At 39.7% G+C, this 22,693-nt stretch overlaps 3 protein-coding genes across 5 annotated transcripts; 2 read left to right on the top strand and 1 right to left on the bottom strand.

The window, feature by feature from the left end:
- The first annotated feature begins 47 nt into the window (after nt 1-47).
- On the top strand, nt 48-5,543 carry LOC114523227. 3 transcript variants are annotated; one of them, XM_028544093.1, is made up of 9 exons: nt 48-154; nt 787-1,019; nt 1,283-1,769; nt 2,185-2,367; nt 2,413-2,801; nt 3,354-3,497; nt 3,813-3,941; nt 4,065-4,340; nt 4,792-5,543. In XM_028544093.1, the coding sequence occupies exons 1-9, from the start codon at nt 142-144 to the stop codon at nt 4,960-4,962; spliced, it is 2,025 nt and encodes a 674-aa protein (XP_028399894.1). In that variant the 5' UTR covers nt 48-141; the 3' UTR covers nt 4,963-5,543. The 3 variants fall into 3 exon arrangements, with proteins under 3 accessions (XP_028399894.1, XP_028399893.1, XP_028399892.1); XM_028544092.1 differs by having other exon boundaries at nt 1,286-1,769; nt 2,185-2,801; XM_028544091.1 differs by having other exon boundaries at nt 2,185-2,801.
- Nucleotides 5,544-6,821: 1,278 nt separating this feature from the next.
- LOC114523129 (rho GTPase-activating protein 39-like) lies at nt 6,822-19,755 on the bottom strand. Its single transcript, XM_028543977.1, has 16 exons — nt 19,601-19,755; nt 15,921-16,022; nt 15,412-15,550; nt 14,932-15,300; nt 13,551-14,119; nt 12,126-12,286; nt 11,784-12,028; nt 11,270-11,428; nt 10,870-10,942; nt 10,577-10,727; nt 9,611-9,764; nt 9,268-9,381; nt 8,835-8,992; nt 8,467-8,619; nt 7,992-8,100; nt 6,822-7,673 (listed from the first exon to the last, which is right to left on the bottom strand). The coding sequence occupies exons 1-16, from the start codon at nt 19,609-19,611 to the stop codon at nt 7,479-7,481; spliced, it is 2,862 nt and encodes a 953-aa protein (XP_028399778.1). The 5' UTR covers nt 19,612-19,755; the 3' UTR covers nt 6,822-7,478.
- A 587-nt stretch (nt 19,756-20,342) lies between these two features.
- LOC114523016 lies at nt 20,343-22,500 on the top strand. The gene is made up of 2 exons (XM_028543820.1): nt 20,343-21,111; nt 21,958-22,500. The coding sequence occupies exons 1-2, from the start codon at nt 20,543-20,545 to the stop codon at nt 22,223-22,225; spliced, it is 837 nt and encodes a 278-aa protein (XP_028399621.1). The 5' UTR covers nt 20,343-20,542; the 3' UTR covers nt 22,226-22,500.
- The last annotated feature ends 193 nt before the right edge of the window (nt 22,501-22,693 follow it).

Genomic DNA, 22,693 nt, shown 5'->3' with positions numbered 1-22,693 from the left:
TGTTACCCACGCTCGTCTTCAGGGCAAGGAGACTGGTGCCTGTTTTCAAAATGGCGTTGTTTTGTTGTCGTTTTATTGAATTCTCGCATAAAGAATGAGCATTTCCACGAAAATTTTGGCGACCTGCATTTCTTTTTGGCCATGAAAAAATCTGGTAGGTACACATTTCAGTGAAGCGCTGTGTATTTCATTGTTAGCTGTGGTTAAATATTGACGATCGGCTGACATTTGAATGCGATATGCATAATGCATGTTTTAAAGTGTTCATTACATTTTGTACACTTATATTGTTATTTTATTGTACGCTTTAAATGTATCCATATATGTTCTCTACTCGGCTCAGGAGAGTTCAGGCTCATATCTTATTTATTTAGTTAATGTTTCAACTACAGGCAGTTGTGAACTTGGGTTGTCTGGTTGACGAAACTGAATATGGACTCGTTCAATTCTGTATTGTTCATTATAAATTGTTCTTTCCGGACCCGTTTAGTTTATCAATAAGAAACCATTGTTTAGTGTTTACCGTTTCGACATCGCTGCCTTCATGTGGAATCGAGAATAGTCGTGATTTGCTACGAACCGAGGATAAACAAGGGTTAAGTTTTAACTCTGATTTGTCTAAAGTGAAATGTGAAAGTGTTTTGACAGCTCATTCACCATAGTCCTACCAGTGTCGCTTTAGTTCAAAAACAATGTTCATAAATCATATTTTGAAATCAAAGACAGATATTAGAGGGAACGAGCTTCGAGAAGGTACTGATTGTCTTTTTATTTTAAATTTTTTAGGTTTAAAAAATCCAAACAAGCCAGACAAGTTTAATGCGACAGACATTAGCCTCGTTATAATCCTGGCATTTTGCTCGTTAGTGATTTTATTTATTGGGTATCATTGTTGTCAACGAAAGCGGTCTAAGGGAAAAAATAAAGCAGCGAAACGAAGGATTCGAAATAAGGGAGATCACCAAGAAAATGGTGATTTGTTAGGTGGTTCATTTCAAGCATCGGACGACAGTTTAGACGTAAGTCATTTGCAATATCCTTGGTATATCATTCTACTGTAGCTCCCCCCTACCCTTGCCTGCCGCCACTTACATCTCATTTACCCAGAAAACCTACAACACTGACCTCACCCACCTCTCACATACCATTCACTGGACCTCCACCTTCCCTCGCCAACCTCTCATTTACCATTCATTGGACCCCCACCTTCCCTCACCCACCTCTCATTTACCATTCACTAGACCAGCACCTCTCCCCTCACTGACTCAGACTTTACCTTTAGAAGGAGAGTCAAAACTCGAACGCAAGTGGTCAAGAACCCCACAGGGACGAAGAGATAGAAAATCAAGGCCCGGACAACTATCCCACCAGACCATCTTTTCTCAGTCGAATAATGATGCATCGTAGTTTACCAACAAGTTCATTCATAAGTCGTGATAAGGACCGCACAAGCGGCTCCAAATCGCTTGATCATGCAAGCCTTTCTAAAGTGGATCCAAAGAAACAAGATTCAAGAGTTTCAAAACAAACCCGAAGTAAGTGCAAAACAAGCGACGCGAACAACAAGAAATCAGCGCATAGCGAAGAAAAGGAGGAAAAGTTCCGTTCCTCAAAGTGGTACGTCCCCAAACTGATTATGAATCGAAAAGAAAGTGGCCGCAAAAGCGATGGCAAATCAGGAAACACGACAAATGAAAAAGGAAAAGGTAAAAAAAACGGGAAGCAATCGGCCGAGAAGATCAACAATGAAGGAAACACCGGTTCCAGAGGTACAGCGACTTAAGAGTTGAAGAATGTTTACAGTTTTTTTAAACAATAACATGAATAAAGTTGTAAACAATTTCATTTAATAACTGAAGGTTTAATTTCAAATTGAGTAGCCTTTTTCGCAATGCTCCCAACTTGAGGGTGGTCGACGATAGAATAAATTGACTATAGCCATAGAAAGTATCATCGGCCATCGTGTATTTTTAAGCTACGGTTTAACTACTCAAATTGTAGTCAAGAGTTTATACAACCAGCCCAGCTTTAAAATTGTCGCACAGGTCTTTTCTTGCAAGTAATTACAAGTCTTTTCATTTGTTGAAAAATTGAATGCTTTCGTCGTAAATGAATACCCAAATGTTATCACAGGGAAACGAAATCCATATCCTCACTTGATAAAATTTTTTATTCAATTTTAAGATACGAAACAAGTTGAGCAATCCTTTGGCGAGATTCCTTCACTTGATCATGTCACTGTGAATGAGGACAGAACGGGGGTGATATATAAAAAAAATTATTCCAAAACCGAGGCAGAAGATGAAATTCGGATGGAAACTAAAGTTGGCAACGTAGAACAGGCGGTGGCCGATGCGATGATCGAAGATGCGATGATCGAAGATGCGATGATCGAAGATGCAATGATCGAAGATGCGATGATCGAAGATGCGATGATCGAAGATGCGATGATCGAAGATACTTCTTTGAACGTTGCAACAAAGCATAAAAATGGGAAAACGGACGAAAATATTTATGAAAATGTACCGAAAGATTCGATGCATGAAATAGAACCAAAAATAGAGAAAACAAGCGTGGATTCTTATCAAAATCCACCTTCTCCCAAAGATGACATAAGAGGTGACCTGTTTGCGATGGACGATGACACCATGGATGACACTCTGGATAATTTGCCGCGTGAAAAACCATCACTAGGGCTGCCTCGTCATCGTCTAGAGAGTATTGGCGAGGTTTATAATGTCGTGCAATACGCGAGAAACGAGTGGAAGAGCGAGACAGACAAAGCCATAGCTATAAGAGAAGTAAGAGTTTACGAAATCTCTCTGTGTATTAAACTGTCCACATGATCAGTTCCTTTACCCTCGAGACAATGCTTCCTAGGGAGTTTTGTCAGCCCAGAATCCTGCGGTAAAATCGTCTGGAGTTACACACTAAGTAGGCTGAATTGTACCAGGAAAGTTATCCTCACCAGAACCCACTGAAAACATTCTTTTATCAGTTTTTTACTAAAACTGATGGCTTTATATCACAAGGAAAACCTTTCTGACTGTTTCAAGCATCGTGGATGCGTCTGGGCATATTTTAAGTTAGGAGAATAAACAAATATTCAAACAAAAACCACTTGAATTACCACCATTCACGGACAAGCGGCTGAAGCCTCGGCAATTATTCCTAACTTTAATCACTCACTTGAGGATGTTTTATAGTTTGTTGATGTGTAATGTATAGGAAGTTAATCGATTGAAGCAAATTCGTACAGCTTATATATCACTAAATAGACTATATTCCATCCATCAGAGGTGAGATTGGATCCTCACAAACCGTTAAACAATTCGACTTTTTCTCTTTTCCAGGGGTATTTTCAGATTCCACAGTTGTTAGGTTTGAACAACCTTCGCGTGATCCGTGGCGACAATTATTGCGCAATACGAGCTGCATTATTTCAAGCTCTTGCGAAGAAAATTCCTATCCTGTCAAAACTGGGACGAATTCAAGAGGTTTGTTTGAATTGATTCCATAATCATTCTGTTTTGACGCCATGTCCGGTAACTTTGAAGGCTAATAAATCCATGAAGACAAAATCTTTCAATAACAAAATGTATTGCAAAGTTTTACAAAGTACCTTAAACTTACTTTTGATATATTCTAAATCTGCAACCATGGTTCCGGCACTTGAAGAGTGACAAACTTTTGGCAAAGTATAAACTGCAGCACTGTCAAGTCGAAATTTGTCCAAATTTTAGAGGGGATAGTTTAGGACCGAGAATGTTATTCAAAACAATTTATCACAACAGAATGTGGTGAATTTTTAGCTTCCACAAGAGTTGGCGAAAGACGGTTTTGGTTGGATTGATCGATGGAATTTTGCCTCGAGGCTTCCAGTTAGGAGAGATCAAGTTCGCGATGAATTAAAAGCCTGTTTGACTGAACTGTATGACTTGGTAAGATTTGTCGTTAAAGTCCTCCGCGCCTACTCTCGTTATGTATATTTCAAAACAGGATATTTCAATCATGATTTCAAATTGGTTTTGAAGATTAACTGAACACAAACGTTTCTTAACCAGGTTCAGTTGAACGCCCAAATGGAAAACGAGGAAGGAAGAGTCGCTCATCTTTTGGCCAATTTTAACTACAAACCAGTCGAGTTCGAAGTTCGAATTCTCGAAGCAGTGAAATTTTTGATGCTGGACACTGCGATAAAACTGCACACCCGGAGCAAGGCTGACGAAGATGTTCCTCTCTTTGCGATTATTATGTTTGCAAGGGATACGTCAATGAATCCTCGGGATTTTATGGCCAAGCATTTGAATGCTGTTGGCAATACCGGAGGTTTGGAGCAGGTATAGAAAACGGTCTAGTTTGTGACTGTTATGTCGATTTCACTTGCACCCAATTGTTGCTCCAAGGAGTCCAGTTAGAATCATCCTAAAGTTTGTGTTCCCTGACTGCTATAGACCTCTGGAATACGAGTTTAGAACTTATAGAGCTATCCAGTACAAATAAAGTCAATTTAGGATTCCTCCTGTAGTAACACTGGAACAATAAGAGATGATCCTTACTGGACCTCTAGGAAGAGCAGTTTAGAACTGATAGAGCTATTCAGTGTAAATAAAGTTAGTTTAGTTTAGGTTTCCTCCTGTAGTAACACTGGATCAATAAGAGATGATCCTTACTGGACCTCTAGGAAGAACAGTTTAGAACTGATAGAGCTATTCAGTGTAAATAAAGTTAGTTTAGTTTAGGTTTCCTCCCGATTAATCTAGTGCCAATATATGTTAATCGCTCTACTAGGTTGAGATGCATCTACTTGGCTACACGCTGGGAGTCACGATAAAGGTGGTCAGACCTTCGCACTACGGTCAGTCCGACTTCATAGCGTCGTATCCCGAAGATATGCCGGACCGTACGCCAGTGGTTACCATGGTAGCAGAGGACGATCGCCATTATAATATTTTAAGCTGAGAGTTATTGCGAGCATAGATTTGCGTGCCTGTGGCCGATAATATGAATTTCAAGACTTAGGACAAGTATCCGTGCAAAATATTCAAAGCCGAATATATTAAAATATATCATACAACACTTTCTCATCGTAAGCATTTAAAAATAAATTGGTATCCTATTCGATACAAACTCTATTGAAGATGAAAACTCGGTTACTATTCTTATTAGTAGTTATTGAATATTGTAGTATATTTGTGACCGAATACTTGTTGTAATAGAAAGTGAGTATTTTTTCAGTATAATGAACATACAGTCACCGTGAGGAACGCTCATGTCCGCCCTTTTACGTTTTATGTCCCCATGCATAACTCATTATTCGTCATTGTCCACTATTATCCAGGACAGTCACTGGTCATGTTAAACAACTAAATCCTGGCTTCTCAACCATAATTCTGCCTAGTTGTATTGCATATTGCAAAAAGTCGCATTGTAAGGCCGAGTTATCCTTCTGCACATTTCTGTTACTGTGTGTTCGTTGTATGTTTACTGTATATGTCTTTAAAGGAAAACAACGACAGCTTTCCAAAAAGTAATATAACAATATCATCAATTATATGTAATGTTTTTGTAATCAAGACTCGTCTTGTTTTGACCGAGCGAGTGTGCTGCAGTTTTTTAAAGATGGTTTTTATTTCAAATGTTCTGCTTGTTAGCTTGTATCGCTTTGTTTCAATCTGTGTTTCAACTTTCAACTTTCAATTTACTTTCATCAAGTACTTCGGTGACAACAGCCCCGTGATGCACCGCAAGGCTGGTTAATCATAAAAAATTTCGAATCACCCAATTGACCCAAAGCCTTGTGTAAGTCAAGTTCAAGCATGTCTCAAAAGCACAATCTAAGTTCTCGCAAACAGAGTTTACGCGAGTTATAAGCGACACTAACCCACACCGATGATGTCGTTCAGTCGGCAAACGGTTGCTGATTATTCGAGCAAAAACAGCCGGGATTTATAAAGACCGTTATGTGCATGCATACAACACAAAGTAAAACTACATGTTAATATTCTGGCGAACTTACCAACTGACGGCAATTCTTTAGCTGTAAAGCAGTTCCACGGTGAAAGAATGAATATGTACGTGTCTTACCAGCGCGGAACTTTCCCAGAATGATATAACAACATTTGGTAAACCAGTGCCGTTAACAAACAAGGAAAACAAGCCTGCCTTCGCTGACCACACGCTAATTTTGTTCAACGATAATCCTCTGCAAGCACGATTAGTTGAAAACAAAAGGATGCGCAAGAATTTTGAAGTCCCTTGAGGAGGGGAATTTTTTAAAACGTCTTTTGTTCTTTCTAATTGCTTATCAAACTTCAATGAATCCGGCCTCTGTTAAGCCGCAGTAATCACCCGTAAACTAGACTTTGTTCAATTTCGGCTATCTAAACAGTTAAACAGGAGCTAAAAGACAAGACCAATATACTGAAAAGATCATGTTGCCAGCTCCTGTGCCTGTGGTGTAAATGTAGCTTTTGTAGTTTCAGGAACAAACTTTATAATCATTATTATGAATCGGCGTTACATATTTATAATGCCGAAGATCCTAGAACGTGGAAGTCTACTGACATGTTTGTCTTGTAACGTGTCTCGTAACCTGTCTCGTTCAACACTTCGTGTTGTTATTAGTCCTATAAATGTCGTTTTGTCTTCTGTGTTGTATTATTGTAAAGGGCTGCTGTAATTGCCGTAAGCTGTAGCGTATACCCTGCCTTGTCCTATATCATTTGTGCTTATTATTGTACAGTAAGTTTGTGTGTATCTGGCAAAGCATAATAAATAAATAAATAAATAAATAAATAAATAAACTGACAGAACGCTCTTGAAGCTCAAATAACATCTTTCAATTAATACGTGTACATAAATATAACTTCGATTCGGCACGCGAGATGCACATGGTACAGTTAGTATTACAACAAAAGAAACTATCAGGATTATATCCACATGATAAGGTATAGAAATTAGATTTACAAAACAGTATGTTGTCTATCTATTGCTCGTCTGAGCGTTATGATCTAGTTACAATTATTTCCAGAAATTTTCAAAGTAAAATATAACACCATGTGCATCTTGCTTTAAAGTGGAACGTTGTTCAAAGTGTTGATGACACTTGACAATAAAATAAAACTTCAATTGAATTAATAACAATACTTTATACAATGTCATGGCTATTATTCCGTGGGCTCACATCGTCTCGTACTCCAGATGACCAAACCAATTACACGAGGTCAGTGGCTGACGAGCTTTATAGATTTCGCAACACTGGACTAAGATCAGAGCTCGCAAACAAAACGAAATATACTGAGCTCTAAATAGTCCTGGAGTATTAACTTCAATGAAAGACAAATGTTTCGGGGAAAGACTTCTCAGTCTCTATAGCTAAAAAAACTTTACACCTCGCTAGAGATTTCCATTCAAGATAATACTCCAGTGATTATAGAGATCAGAGACGCGGTAAAATGTTTTGCATTATCCCATGATCATTTTACACCCTCCATAAAAGTTGTATCAAAAGTGTTCAGCAACGTTCGTACAAAAGTCATTTCTTTGCGTGTGTTTTCAAATATAACTTTCGGGTCGTTTGAAGGACACCGTAGGAAGTTCGGTGCCCAGACCATCGCCAAGTTGTTCACGTCCATTTTTGTGATACTTATTACCTCCGCTTTGCAGAATATCTTGAGAAAATACCGAGTGAAAACCGTTTAAAATTGCCTAGGGTTCTCTTTTTTTGATAAATGTGAACGAGAGGTTACGTTACGGACGTTAAAATAAGGGCATTGTTACCCAGAGCATTTGTAACCTTTCCCTTGTTTGCCTCTGTCCAGAATATTGGCGAAGGTCTACGGGGTTTACGCCCTCGACCACTGTAGGATTTGAAGGCAGTCAAGCCAAGATTTAACTAAGGGGTATGGATTGATAACAAGCCGAAAACATTCCTGTTGGTTTTGTGACTACCAAATTACCAAAAGCATAAACGATGATTCTGCGCTTACCTGTAAAAACCGTATAATGAAACACAATACAAGACGATTGATTGTAGGAAGAGATGCAACAATACCGCTTGATATCGTTTCATCGTCACAATTCGTTATGCATCTTTCAGTGAGCTTAGTTAAAGATCATAACTAAATACTTTCGATTTTTGATAAGAGATGATCCTTACTGGACCTCTAGGAAGAACAGTTTAGAACTGATAGAGCTATCCAGTATAAATAAAGTTAGTTTAGTTTAGGTTTCCTCCTGTAGTAACAATGGATCAATAAGAGATGATCCTTACTGGACCTCTCGGAAGAACAGTTTAGAACTGATAGAGCTATCTAGCATAAATAAAGTTAGTTTAGTTTAGGTTTCCTCCTGTAGTAACAGTGGATCAATAAGAGATGATCCTTACTGGACCTTTAAGAAGAACAGTTTAGAACTGATAGAGCAACCCAGTTTATATAAATACAGTGGAGTCAAAAAGGATATTAAACAGACTCGTCAATGAGTGGATCTTTGAGATCTCTGAACCATTGTTTTAATAGTGAAGCTGCAACATTCGGGTCGTTGCAATCATCGGGGTAAGACCAACTGTCAGTTTTAACTTTGAGAGAGTTGACTTCGTCAATATCACCAGGAACACTAGGTGATGAAAATAATAGACGCTTAAGCTAAGCTGAGCTTCTACCAATCTCAATCACTCGGACTGCTAAATCACTGCGTCTCCACCCCCCTAATCATGCACATCAAACCATGCTGTGTTACACCACCAGGTGTAGATGCAGGGGGGAAGTTAACCTTCTGACATCAACTATTAACTCATGCCTCCACCCCCCCTGACCACATGCTTGACTTACCGGAATATTCCCTCGGTCGAGGTGCCCTGTTGTTGGACAATTTGTTCCGTCAAACAAGTCAGTATCCAGGGTAGTTTACGGTCAGGAAACGTCGTTCGTTGCATCTCCATCGTGTCTTCCAGTGTACTACCAAACATTGAAGGATGGAATATCGCTCTCTGTGAAAGATTTCAACAATTTACATTACCAATAGCAACCAAAATGGATGAAATATTTTTCGTCTCTGCAGGGAAACGACTCGTCAGTCAGCAAGTACTATAGATAGAAGCTGTCACCCCCCTGTAACAGGCCCATTTTATATCACCCCCGGGGGGGAGAGTGGTACTGCTTCTGTTAAAGCCGAAAGCATACAGTAAACTATGTTCTTCGTGGTCTTAATATGAATATGATATTTGGTAATTCTGAAGATATTTGTCAAACAGCTGGTACCCACCTTGGCTGCATTCACTTCTTCTTGTGTCGGTTGCCGCTGGCCCTTTCTTGAGCCTGTCTTCGCCATTTTTTCCAGCTTGTACAGACAATTTTCAGCGTATTGGGCGACACGGTTCTACAAGAAAGATCAACAGTGGAAAAATCCCGTAAAACAATCACAAGCGAGCAGAATAAAACATTGGTTATCAGTAATTTCCGTTGTAAGTGATTACTTCAGTGATTCAAGTAATTTCATAACACAAAAAATCCTTCGTCTTTATCGTCCACAAGTTTGTATGAAGTGGAACGAAAGTAGTAGTTATGATTTCCTTCCAAATTCTAGAGAATTCGAAAGAAATACTTACCGAGATTTCCTGTTCCAATATTTTGTGTATCGGCTTCTGGTTATCTTTGAGGTGATTATAGACGTATCCTTCCAGATAGCTGTGATATTTCGCCGAGGGAGGAAACATCGCTAAACACACCGCCATCAGTTCCCATCCTAACTCTAAACTTGTTCTGCAAAACAAAGAAAACAATGTTATGGTCGATGAAGGCGAAATCCAGGCTTCGTGGAGATAAAGACATCTGAAGTTATCTCGGTCATGAGGACAGATTGGATGCCATGGGGACAGATTGGATGCCATGGGGACAGATCGGATGCCATGGGGACAGATTGGATGCCATGGGGACAGATTGGATGCCATGGGGACAGATCGGATGCCATGGGGACAGATTGGATGCCATGGGGACAGATTGGATGCCATGGGGACAGATCGGATGCCATGGGGACAGATTGGATAACATGGGGACAGATTGGATGCCATGGAGACAGATTGGATGCCATGGAGACAGATTGGATGCCATGGGGACAGATTGGATGCCATGGGAACAGATTGGATGCCATGGGGACAGATCGGATGCTATGGGGACAGGGGGAGGGCAAGTCGGCCAAATTCAGTTTTGAGATGATCGGCTAAGGGTCTTAGGTCAAGACAGGTCAGATTAGCTGAGACCCAAATTCAGGCGTAATATTATATAATCAGCTAGGGACCTAAGATCAGGTCTGATATGATCAGATGAAACCTAAAATCAGGTCTCCTCTGATTTAATCATCTGAAAACCTCAAGCCAGATCAGACCAGACGGGTTGAGGACTTGAAATCAAACCATATCAAAAAGGCTAAGGATGCGACAGGTGGGTTTAGCAGTGGACCTGATGTTTGGTGAGATCAGGCGAGATAAAAAGTGGATCTCATCACAGCTTTGAACTTGAATCAAGCGACACGAGATGAGATCGCCAAAGGTGAAGTAAAATGACCAGTTACTTACGAACTGTTGTTGTCAGTTGTCTGCTTTATCAGTTGAAAATACAGTTCGTCTCGAAGTGATTGGTTTGCCCAAGCCTTCGTCACGATCTCTAATAACGCCGTTTCTGATGGCTTATTACGATTTGGCTTGTCCCCCATGTACACCAATACCACTGAAGTAATCATGTCAAGGTTCATACTACACAGCGGACATCGTCGTTAGCCCGTGCCTCCCCACCCTTCGGATGCGAGAATGGAACAGTTGGAATTATCCAGGGATTAGTTATCCGTTGGTATTTGAATTATAAAGGATACATTTAAACATCTCGAGTGCTTCCTTCTTCAGTTGTTTATCGCGCGTGTTCAGAACAGGTTTTTTGATTGGTTGCTACGGACGGAAAAATAATTTACTCTGAGATATGTTCCACCCTTTCTCGTCACTCCACTGTCTTTTTCCCCTCGCCCCTCTAGCTATAGGCTCTTCCCACTCCATATAGGCCAAGACCATTCTAAGGTCTCTCTCTAATCTATTCATCTATATCCATTCATGCCTATACTTCACCCCCTTGAAATCCCTACATAATAATTTATTCCTTTTGCAATACCCTCATCTCACCCACAGCCCCTACCTCCCTACCCACCCCCCTCTCTCTTGCTCCGTCCCCCTCTCCCTATCTTCACCCTATCCCCTTCTAACCCACCACCCACAACCAACCTTGCAATGACTAAACATGGAATTCAAATTATCCTTCTTGCCGAAGATGCTCCGCGAATGCACGGAGAAATCCGGTTCGTTGAATCTCTGCGTTGCAACTGGAGGTGGCGTAATAGGTGTCATGGGACTCTTTGGAACAGGACATGTATTGGATCTTTCCTGTGAGAAATAGCAAGAAAGGTTTGAGCATCTCATCTCGAAGTTCAATTCTCTAAGATGTACTCTTCTAACAACAACATTGAATGTTACTGAGAGATTTCAAATAAACTTCGCTTTATCGTCAAAGTATTCTGCCAAATGCAGTGTTTAGACGAAGCAAAAAGGTTCACCTCACGGTAATGCCATTAGCCGTTAAATGTTGGCTCTGTTTAAAAAACAGTGTAGTTTGAACGGGCTTCAGACGACCTGGGAAACCATTGTAAATGGGTAGCAAAACCCACTCGGGATGATCCACCACTGTAGAGTGATATCAAAATATATTAAACTAGTTTCAACTACAGATCCATTAACTTACAATTCGTTTCGTTGGCACTCTGAGCCCTGGAAGAGCGGGCGGCCGAGCGGGCGGGTTGTTTAACCCGCCGTTCGCTGACATCATCACAACGCTGTCAGAGACCTGGTGTTGATACTGTCTTGAGTTGCGGTCTTGCGGCGCCTCGCTGTCCCCAGAAGACTCCATAGGCTCGCAGTCTTCGACGAGGGCAGCGGTCGTTAAAGACATGCCACCTGATATAAGCTTCTGTGAAAGTGATTTGGGTCCTGAATAAAACCGAAAATGAGAAATATTCAGATGTAAACACGAGGCAGTGATCTTATTCAAACAAACTGTCAACAGAAGTTATCCGACTGCTAATACCTTCATCACCAGCCTCGTCCGACCTCAAATTATCGTAGGTAGAAAAATAAGGTGATGGTACGTTGTCGTAGGCCTTAGGGTCAAGCGAACTTGACCTTCTTCGTCCCCCTTCGTTACGTAAGACAGGGCTTGCGAGTTGTGGTCCATTGCTACTTCTATCACTAGAGAAATAAAGATAAGTTAGTTATAAGTTAGTTGTTTCTCCTGTAGTAACACTGGATCAATAAGACATGATCCTTACTGGACCTCTAGGAAGAACAGTTTAGAACTGATAGAGTTATCCAGTATAAATAAAGTTAGTTTAGTTTAGGTTTCCTCCTGTAGTAACACTGGATCAATAAGACATGATCCTTACTGGACCTCTAGGAAGAACAGTTTAGAACTGATAGAGCTATCCAGTATAAATAAAGTTAGTTTAGTTTAGGTTTCCTCCTGTAGTAACACTGGATCAATAAGAGATGATCCTTACTGGACCTCTAGGAAGAACAGTTTAGAACTGATAGAGCTATCCAGTATAAATAAAGTTAGTTTAGTTTAGGTTTCCTCCTGTAGTAACACTGGATCAATAAGAGATGATCCTTACTGGACCTCTAGGAAGAACAGTTTAGAACTGATAGAGCTATCTAGTATAAATAAAGTTAGTTTAGTTTAGGTTTCCTCCTGTAGTAACACTGGATCAATAAGAGATGATCCTTACTGGACCTCTAGGAAGAACAGTTTAGAACTGATAGAGCTATCCAGTATAAATAAAGTTAGTTTAGTTTAGGTTTCCTCCTGTAGTAACACTGGATCAATAAGAGATGATCCTTACTGGACCTCTAGGAAGAACAGTTTAGAACTGATAGAGCTATCCAGTATAAATAAAGTTAGTTTAGTTTAGGTTTCCTCCTGTAGTAACACTGGATCAATAAGAGATGATCCTTACTGGACCTCTAGGAAGAACAGTTTAGAACTGATAGAGCTGTCCAGTATAAATAAAGTTAGTTTAGTTTAGGTTTCCTCCTGTAGTAACACTGAATCAATAAGAGATGATCTTTACTGGACCTCTAGGAAGAACAGTTTAGAACTGATAGAGCTATCCAGTATAAATAAAGTTAGTTTAGTTTAGGTTTCCTCCTGTAGTAACACTGGATCAATAAGAGATGATCTTTACTGGACCTCTGGGAAGAACAGTTTAGAACTGATAGAGCTATCCAGTATAAATAAAGGTAGTTTAGTTTAGGTTTTCTCCTGTAGTAAGACTGGATCAATAAGAGATGATCCTTACTGGACCTCTATGAAGAACAGTTTAGAACTGATAGAGCTATCCAGTATAAATAAAGTTAGTCTAGTTTAGGTTTCCTTCTGTAGTAACATTGGATCAATAAGAGATGATCCTTACTGGACCTCTAGGAAGAACAGTTTAGAACTGATAGAGAAACTTACCTAGCCTGTCGCTGGACCTTCTTCGAGCCTTTTTCAGGGCTGAACGTCCTCAGGTTTCCCTGAGTGTCCACCATCTTATTAAAGAATGACGTGGTCCGTGGAATTTCTTGCGGCACCCACAACCCCCCGTCCTTAGGGGGTGACGCTCCCGTTACAATAACTTCCAACTCGGGGTTTGACTCGCCCAACTTACTATCGCAACTGTGAAATGAATCATTAAGGGCGGAGGTGTCGGACTCCGACAACGGACCATCGCTCACGTAACTCAAGTGCGGGGGGGAATTGCTGGACAAGTTACTATTTCGACCCGAAGGACTTTCCGGGGGAGGTATTAGGCTCCCTAACGAAGGTTCCAAAATATTTGCATCGTCAGCAATAATTTCTGCATCGTCAGCAAGATCGGCAATTTCTCCACTGATTTTGAGGTACTCGATATTTCGCGTGGTCGTGTCCATATCGTGCGGGCTCGTGTCCAGGTCCATATCCGAGGCACGGTTCGCGCGGTTTAGCTCTGGAACATCCAAGATATCGTTGCTATCGTCTCTTTCGGAAAAACGCCTGTCGCCATCCTGAATAGATTAAAACACACGGTCAGACGAGGTATATCTGATAATAAAACAGGCAAACGCATTTTTGGTTGCGGTCGTGTGATTAGGCTGACAACTAAGCGTTGCAATGTCTTCAAAATTCGCTTTAAAGTTATACGCAGAACTCCCGATGATTGGGTAGCTATATATCTCCATTTCTACCAATGAATCTCAGAGGCTCCTCTATTTCACAATAGGCATTCTTCGATTAGTATAATGAAATTTACTTCGGCTGGTACCCGCGAACCTGCAGCTGTTTTGCAACTCTACAGGGTGTCACGTACGCTTTCCCAAAGGACCGGAAGATGACACTCAAAATGAAAAATACACATTTCTTTAGTAATCGACCCGAAATGATTTATCCAAACAACTCGAAACACATAATTACTGCAGGATATTTATCTTGCTATGCACTCAGAAAAAAACAGTGGACATTTCAACTTTTGATAATATCTGAGCATGTTTAAAGATGGGCAATTCCTGCTATGTCCTAGGAGGCTTTGTTATTGAAAACAGCTGTTTTTTACCAAGATAAAAACTATATAGTATATATAACACTAGTTTCGATTGTCTGTCTGCAGACGAATACATAAAGATATAAAGAAAACATACGAAAGACGATATAGAGTTACGAAAATCCACTTTGTACGAAAATTATTTTGCAAAGGTGCAAGATACCCTTCAGGACAAGAGCTGGAATGGCCCATGGAAACATCGGCAAAGTAAGTCGAGAATCTTTCTCATAATTTCTCAACATAATTCTTGTCTCAAAAGGTGTTTTCTTAATACCGTACCATGAAGTGCAGTCTTTCGTCAACATCCGCACTCTCTCTTGCTTCGTTAAAGCTGTGAACGACCGTCTCACCATCCTTCGTCATCCCCTCATCTCCCTTCGAGTCCCGGTCTATCTCATCGTGATCATCCTTAGACGAATGTCCATGGCTCTTAGAGGATCTTGAATGGGAGCTTCGACTGTGTTTTCTTGCATGCGACAGACTCTCACCCGAATTATGTCGACTGTATTTACGAGGTAATGATCGGTCGGCATCGTTTTGACCTCGGTCCTCGCCGCTCTCCCTTCGGCCCGATGAGCTGCGACGGCGTTGAGAGCCGTCTTTCCGAGACGAACTTGAGCGGCGTTTTGACGCCTTTCCTTTTAGATTCTGAAATTGAATTTTTTTAGTTGTACGTTACATATTACCTCGCACATTTTCTCGTAAACATTGGGTTGGTTAGAGTTGGATTTTTTTTAAAACGTTTGTTGATAAATGTACCTGTAGCTTAGCTAAGGTTATGATATCCGATTCCTTGGGTTTTCTCCACTCTGTCTGTTTGGTATGCGCATTATAATAATAATATCGTCTTGTTTTGTCGTCGTAGAGTTCCCACCATTGATTTGTGCTCGTCTTCTTCCTGCAAATATATAAAGGGCAACTTAGGAAGTCATTTGATAAATAAATGGCTCATGTGCGAATATCTCTCAACTCTTCAAAGCTGCCGTACAGGGAGGTCGAGTCTATTGTCTTTTAGTTTTTCTCAGTTAAGAACGGAAACACGCGAAACTAAAGCTTCACTGTTACATAAAAATAAAGCTAATGAGAAACTTGGTGCAGATATTTATCGCTAGGGGAAAGACTATAGCTAAAATCATTACTTTCATCACTTTATATTGTCTTATCTGTGATTTTTATCATTGACTTATAGACCCCTCCCCCCTCTCAGTCTTACATACTAGTGATGGCCCCCCAATCCCCTCCCCCGCCCATGCTTGTTGCGAACTTACACTTTCGCCGAAGTGGGTGCCTCCCACAGACATTCTCCTGTTTTGATGTTGGCATACATCAGGTCCCCGGAACGGGGTTCACGAATTTCGACCCAATCAACCCTAAAAAACACACAATTCCACATCACTTAACAAAATATGCTTGATTCGCACCGTTTCGACAAGCTCCGCAAATTTTTCTTGAACTTGCCAAGTTCTGATTTTCATAGAAATGGTTTGTGAACGATGCTTCTGATTGGCTGCAGGAACGACGCTAGGCAGCCAATAAAAATGAAATGCCACGGTTAGAAACCTGTTTGTCAATTTCATATACTCATAGTCTCATACAAACTTTTGAACTTCAAGCATGCAATTTTAGTCAATTTTCAACTTTAATTAGTTCAACACAGAGGATTATCAAGGAATACGTATATCCTTTGAAACAGACCATTTTAAGCGAATTAAAGCAAGCATCACAACACCTACTTATTTACATAATCTTTTTAAACAAACACACAACGCTATTCAATAAAATTTGACTAAAAATAACACATGATGACTTGTCATTTGAGGGAGAGCAAAAACTGCGGAAAATAGTTCAATGATGCACCCAGATGTTTGTTATTCTTATGAGTTGTTCAACGATGCGTTCAGATGCCTTTTAACCACAGACAATTTTGTCAAAACGGAAAAAAAGTTCTGAGTTTTAAAAGCTTAATTGCGGACTGTTTTTGAAAGGGGAAGTGTCTGTATTTACCGTCAATCTCAAAAAAAAACCCGTCATCGCCCAGAGAATTTACATGGACGTAGATTCAATCAGATAGAAGTTTTAAATGAGACAAAGAATTGTTTAATAGCCTGCAGGAACTCTATAAACGGGAACAGAGTTCCTCTTCCTTATATTTAGTAGGAAATTTGTTTTCTAAATTGAGGGCATGTGTGTGGGTAGGAATATCATATCTCAACGCCATGAGCAAGGAATTCCCTAGCCTTGATATGGGCTGACAAAATCCTTTCGCCATCATTGGGATTCTGGGAATAACATAGAAGTGATTTCTGACTTCACTTAGAAACATGAAACTTACATCATTACAGGGTACAAAGTTTAACGTTTCTTTGTGAGAAATTGGGAAGAGAAAAGTTCAACATTGTTCATTTCAACAGCTGTAATATCAGCCAATACGCTAGCATTTTCAAACAAAGAGCCTTTATAGCTCCTTGACAGAGTTTGCAGTTAATGAAAGCAGATCACTCACATATTCACAATTCCGCAAACAACACTTGATATGTTTTGTTCAGATGGCTCAAATTGCTAAATTAAATTTCCGAAAGGCTCGCAAAAAGAAAATTATTAAATTAACAACGAATGATAATGGTTAAATTTGTAGATGGAATAATTACACAAATACTGTACTGCCAATTGTTTTAAATATGCTGATTTAATTATTTAAAGAAGACAAGAATTTTCTTGTTTTGCAAAATTCCTTTTCTCCAATTTTGGTAAGGCTGGAATTGCTTGGTGTTAAATTAGCACAAGATGATTGGACCAAAATTTAATGATGGTAAACATTAGTTAGTATGCCCTAAAACCATTTTACACAAGGATAATCCTGTTTTCTTGTGGTAACTAAAAATGTGGCTGTCCACAAGGATAGGTTTTTACAAGTCTATAGAACCATATATAGTCTTTCACTAGAATAGGCAGGACAATTCAAACATTCTGACATAAACACATGGAAAAAAAACAAACAAAAAAAAGAAAAGCATTCTTGGCCTATGCTTGAAGTTTCTGTTTATACTTTATTGTAATGTCTATTTTTGTGTTGTACATTATATTGCATTAATGTTTACCTTTGTTGGGATCAACAATTGCTTGGTAAAAAAATATCAAAAGGGTGGGAAATTGCAAACTTAATTCACACATACATATTTGTACAGTGGACTGGAGGAAAGGGATATAAAGGGAATAATTGCTATGAGCAAATGATTCCCTATAACTGCTGTGGGTATTTCTAAGAAGTATTGAAGTTCCTATTACAATTTTATTACAGTGAAGTTTAATTTAACCCTGGTGACACTGTCTTACAATGCTAAATGATTCTTATTCCAATCAGCTAAGGGGAATATTCTCAATGTCAATGGGTTAACAAGATCATCAAAACAAAACTCTTTTTAATCCATCAGCTCAAAATCCATCTTAACATTTCCCAATGGCGAATTCATTTGACTAGACAATTTCATCCTTTAATGCATCATGAGTGTTGAAGCTTTTTGAGGAAGTTTGGAAACAAAAATGTCCATTTGAAAAGAGAAGAAAGACCTTTATGTACAACCAAGAGTGACAATAAAAGCTCAGATAAAATACGGCCAGGCACAGACATGTCTGGGAACAACTTCCATGCAATTCCAGCTATTTGCATGCTAGACCCTTCCATCCATTGTTCCGAACACAAAAAGTGAAGAGTACAAAAGTTTGGCGCTGTCACGAATTGAATAACTTACATTGTTAATTGATAAAATTAAAGTCATTAAATAATTGACAAACGCCTCGTTTCTAACGCGAAGTCCCCGAGCAAATGTCAACATGCCTTTCGACACAAAGGTTAAAACAAGTTGAATTGTTTTGACAAGTATGAAAATTAAATTTGTTCCTCAACAAGTCCCGTGAATAAAGTGATTATAATCGCACATCCATACTGAAAGACGGTTCGAGTTCGCGAATTAAAGACTTTTTCGTCCCGTGTTGGTTTTATATTTGATACAGACGCTTAGACTGAAGTCTTTGTTTTATGTGAAAACATCTGGGGCGAAAAGTAATAATAAAAAATCACCCTAATTACGCTTCTAAAATAATTGTGAAATCGAAATCCATGGGCTTATTTAAATTGGTGTCAAACCGATAGAACTCTCACGCCATCGTTAGAAATAGCAGCAGCGTCCCTATCATTTTGCCAAGGCACTTTTTAAGAGCCATTTTTTTCAAGAGGTACTTACAAAAGTTACGCTAATATGCCACACAATATACTCGCGACTTTGGAACAAAAACACACAGAAAATTTGAATATTCCTCAAGATTCACCGGCACTTTGCAATCGACCACAATTATTCTTTACAAATACGTGCAAACTCTCCGCACTTTTGCGTTTGAAATATGCGTAGAATAATCCAGCGCTTATCTCTACTCTGAATTTCGAAATCGACCCAACAGGTCTGTTTACAAATTGAAACATTCCATGTTTATAAAATTCGACAAGTGTACATCTTTTCAAAAAGATTGTATTGTGTACCGTCTGAAATCGACCCGGCTTTTCCATTGCCTTTTCAAACGGAACTGTAACCGTAGTATAAGCATCTCAATGTCTCTCTGCACGATACGCTTTACTAAATCACAGTTATTCAAAAACTGTTCAACGGGTCCATAGGAAATACACTTCTCGGCTGTCTGAAAATCTTGCTCTCAAAATCACCCCGAAATAAAGCCCACCAGCTATTACCGAGCGTTGAAACGGTTTTACCCTGACACAGGGCCTTTAAAGTAATCCGGTCCTAAGTTCATTTGCTTATACACAAACTATGAACCCGTAAAAAACGGAAACTGACAAACACAAAATATTATAATATACAAAACAAGACAGTGAAATGACAACACCTTACATGTCGTCTCCATTCTCGGCCAAACAAACATTTTGAAAGGGGCTTACCTTTCGGCCATTATTCGCCAATATTATTCTCAAGTGTGGGTCCTTCTCTCAGTTGTGAAAGAAGCGCAATCGGACGTTTTTCGAGTCATTTTTGACCAAGTTTAAAGGCGATCTTTCCTTTACCTCCTGTAGTGATGTTACGTTCCGATGACTGCTATGAGAGCGCGGACGGAAATCTGGGGACGAGTTATGAAGCGACAATCTTTCACCTTTGACCTTGCGCCGATGAACGCGGAAACGGTCGTGTGGGAGCGCGTGAGCAAAGTCACCAAACAGCAAAACACCCCTCCGCTTCACCTTTGATGCACCGGCAGAGCAATATTTCCACGTAACTGACTTACTGTAAAAGGGCATTGCACAAAGGTTACTGAGGCCTCGCGCAATATTAGCAGGATGAAAATAAATGCAATTTCAAATTCTCCACAATTACTATGAACTGTTTCGTTTTCGTTATCAGGAAATGAAATAAATCAAACTGGATTCAGACCTGACATAGTTATAGCATTTTTGAAGTGGTAAAAAAGGTGAAGAATGGTTCTCATCCTGGAGGGAATATACGGTTTTTTGTGTCACCATGATTACTTGAACGGAACAAGGTCACGAGGACGAACAAGGAAGGCACTTCGACTGAGCGATCTCTCGCGATTTTATTGTTTTAAATACAATGAAAATATTGGACTATATTCCTTTAGTAAGAATATCATTAAAAATTGTAAATAGTCTAAGAATATGAAATTTTATTCAACCAGTTCTTCATTCTAAGTGAATGTTCAAAATGTTTTCGGTTGCAAATTGAAACAAAAACAAAAACAGAAAATGAAAGATAAAAAATCGCATGAAATCCGGCCGTGAAGTGCTCAAGCTAGCTGATGATCGGAGAAAATTGGAAGTACTTAGACACAAGATTTACACGAGATAGGAGTTGGATATGTGGGTTCATTCATGGCTTCGTTAAGTGCTTTCATCGACGTCTTAAAACGAGAAATATTCACAGCATCGAAGAAGACACCGCTGAAGACCTTAGTGACGATTCTAGTCATTTTTGTCCTGGAAAAAGTGCTAACGGCGGCCAATATCTTTCAATGTCCAAAAGAAGGCTATCATATATATGGGGGGATGTTTCTTTTCGTGCCAGCTTTCTGCTTGGTAGGTTTAACTTTGCTAACGAGTAACTCCTTTTGGGATTCGGCAACAAGTGGCTTAAGAGGTGAATCCAAATACAAAATCATATGGTCAAACGTTTGTCACAGTTTGGCGGGGGCTTTGTTGATGGGTACTGCATGGCTGGTGTTAGCCTTGGGGACTACAGATTATTATGTGTGTTTTCGTGTTGGGGCGTCCAAAGCCGATTGTCCGAGAGGCGATGAAATAAAAGCGCAGTCGACAATATTGGCATTGGCAATGCTAGTCGGTATCATTTGTCTTAGTTTGCTGTACCTGGCTTTGCAGAAATGCTGTTTTCCCAACCACAAAAGAGAGTGCAGTATACATTCATTACGCGACTACGAGAGGTCAGTAAATTTCTGGTCCGCATTCCTGATGAAACAGGAAATCCGTTTGTCTGTTTGTCATAGCTCTATCAGTTCTAAGGGGCTATTTACATGAGCCCGGTTACCCGAGATTCAACGAAGCGTGAGAGGACTTTGAGATATTGAAATAAGTCTTTATGACACCAAACAAGCACATGCTATTGTTGTGGTGATTATACGACTGCCAGGATCGTGTTATCTGCTCATTTTAATACCTCAAATTCATCTCACGCTTCGTTGAATCTCGGGTAACCGTGCTCATGTAAACAGCCCCTAAACTGTTCTTCCGAGAGGCCCAGTAGGGATCATCTCTTATTGATCCAGAGTTACTACAGAGGGAAACCTAAACTAAACTAACTTTATTTATACTGGATAGTCTATCAGTTCTAAACTGTACTTCCTAGAGGTCCAGTAAGGATCATCTCTAATTGATGCAGAGTTACTACAGAAAGAAACCTAAACTAACTTTATTTGTACTGGATAGCTCTATCAGTTCTAAACTGTTCTTCTTAGAGGTCCAGAAAGGATCATCTCTTATTGATCCAGTGTTACTACAGGAAGAAACCTAAACTAACTATATTTATACCGGATAGCTCTATCAGTTCTAAACTGTTCTTTCTAGAGGTCCAGTAGGATCATCTCTTATTGATCCAGTGTTACTACAGGAGGAAACGTAAACTAAACTAGCTTTATTTATACTGGATAGCTCTATCACTTCTAAACTGTTCTTCCTAAAGGCCCAATAAGGATCATCTCTTATTGATCCAATGTTACTATGTCCAGTGCTATTAGTTTTAATTCCTTATCAATTCAATCTACTTTCTTTAGACTCGAAACGGAAGCGGCGTTTTCGAAATTCGACGAAGAAATTAAACTGCTTGCAGAAAAGCAGGGAGAGAAACAGGTGATGAAGATTTTGGACGAAGCTCAGCATGACAGCAATGTACAAGACGTCGTAAGAAAAGCCAAAAGCATGCTCTTGGAAAAATATGCCCGACTGACAAGGTGCGAGCAAAATGAAAATGACCCTGACGAAACGTGTTTACTTCGAACTGCGGATGAAAGGGAAAATATCATGCCAATTTCGAATGTGTAACCAATCGGATGGAAGCACCGAATCAGCAGTCTTGTACCCAGGCACCTAAGCTTTTGTTGCGTAAACGCTTTGACAGCTAGACACGCGTGGAAATTCTGCTACCTCGTGGTGAAACACGCATGTTTCCATTGCTCATGAGATAAACTTAACTCAGAAATGCAGTTATAGCGAATTGTGAACAATAAAACCTCTAAGTTCACAAACTTTGGCCTAACTGTAAAACGTTACCCTTCAGTTGTCCTTTTGTAGTTTTGTTACCCTTAATAAATAGTTGTCCTTTTGTAGTTTTGTTACCCTTTAGTTGTTCTGTCCATTCTCGGCTACTTTAATTAACTTGAGACAGCAGCAACTAGTGTGTAGAACATAGCTATAGTGTAATCGGTCTTTTAATTTATTATTTACAGCTTACAGTTGTTACACAGATAGAAGCTTGTTGTGCAAATGTCGGAATACTATCCAATCTACTCT

The sequence above is a fragment of the Dendronephthya gigantea genome, unplaced genomic scaffold, assembly GCF_004324835.1.
Source record: "Dendronephthya gigantea isolate DGI-Jeju-01 unplaced genomic scaffold, DenGig_1.0 000026F, whole genome shotgun sequence".
In the NCBI taxonomy this organism is placed as follows: Eukaryota; Metazoa; Cnidaria; class Anthozoa; order Malacalcyonacea; family Nephtheidae; genus Dendronephthya; species Dendronephthya gigantea.
Note: the sequence above shows the minus strand (reverse complement) of the source record. Positions and strands in the feature narration are given on the sequence as shown.

Excerpts from the sequence above, each read along its gene's own strand:
- LOC114523227 (XM_028544091.1), top strand. Across the intron at positions 1,020-1,282 it reads CATCGGACGACAGTTTAGAC|AAGGAGAGTCAAAACTCGAA; the intron begins GTAAGTCATTTG and ends CTTTACCTTTAG. Across the intron at positions 3,942-4,064 it reads TGACTGAACTGTATGACTTG|GTTCAGTTGAACGCCCAAAT; the intron begins GTAAGATTTGTC and ends TTTCTTAACCAG.
- LOC114523129 (XM_028543977.1), bottom strand. Across the intron at positions 14,120-14,931 it reads ACGAAAGACTGCACTTCATG|GATGGCGACAGGCGTTTTTC; the intron begins GTACGGTATTAA and ends TAATCTATTCAG. Across the intron at positions 7,674-7,991 it reads TCATTATACGGTTTTTACAG|ATATTCTGCAAAGCGGAGGT; the intron begins GTAAGCGCAGAA and ends TATTTTCTCAAG.
- LOC114523016 (XM_028543820.1), top strand. The coding sequence starts at position 20,543 with ATGGCTTCGTTAAGTGCTTTCATCGACGTCTTAAAACGAGAAATATTC. Across the intron at positions 21,112-21,957 it reads TCATTACGCGACTACGAGAG|ACTCGAAACGGAAGCGGCGT; the intron begins GTCAGTAAATTT and ends TACTTTCTTTAG.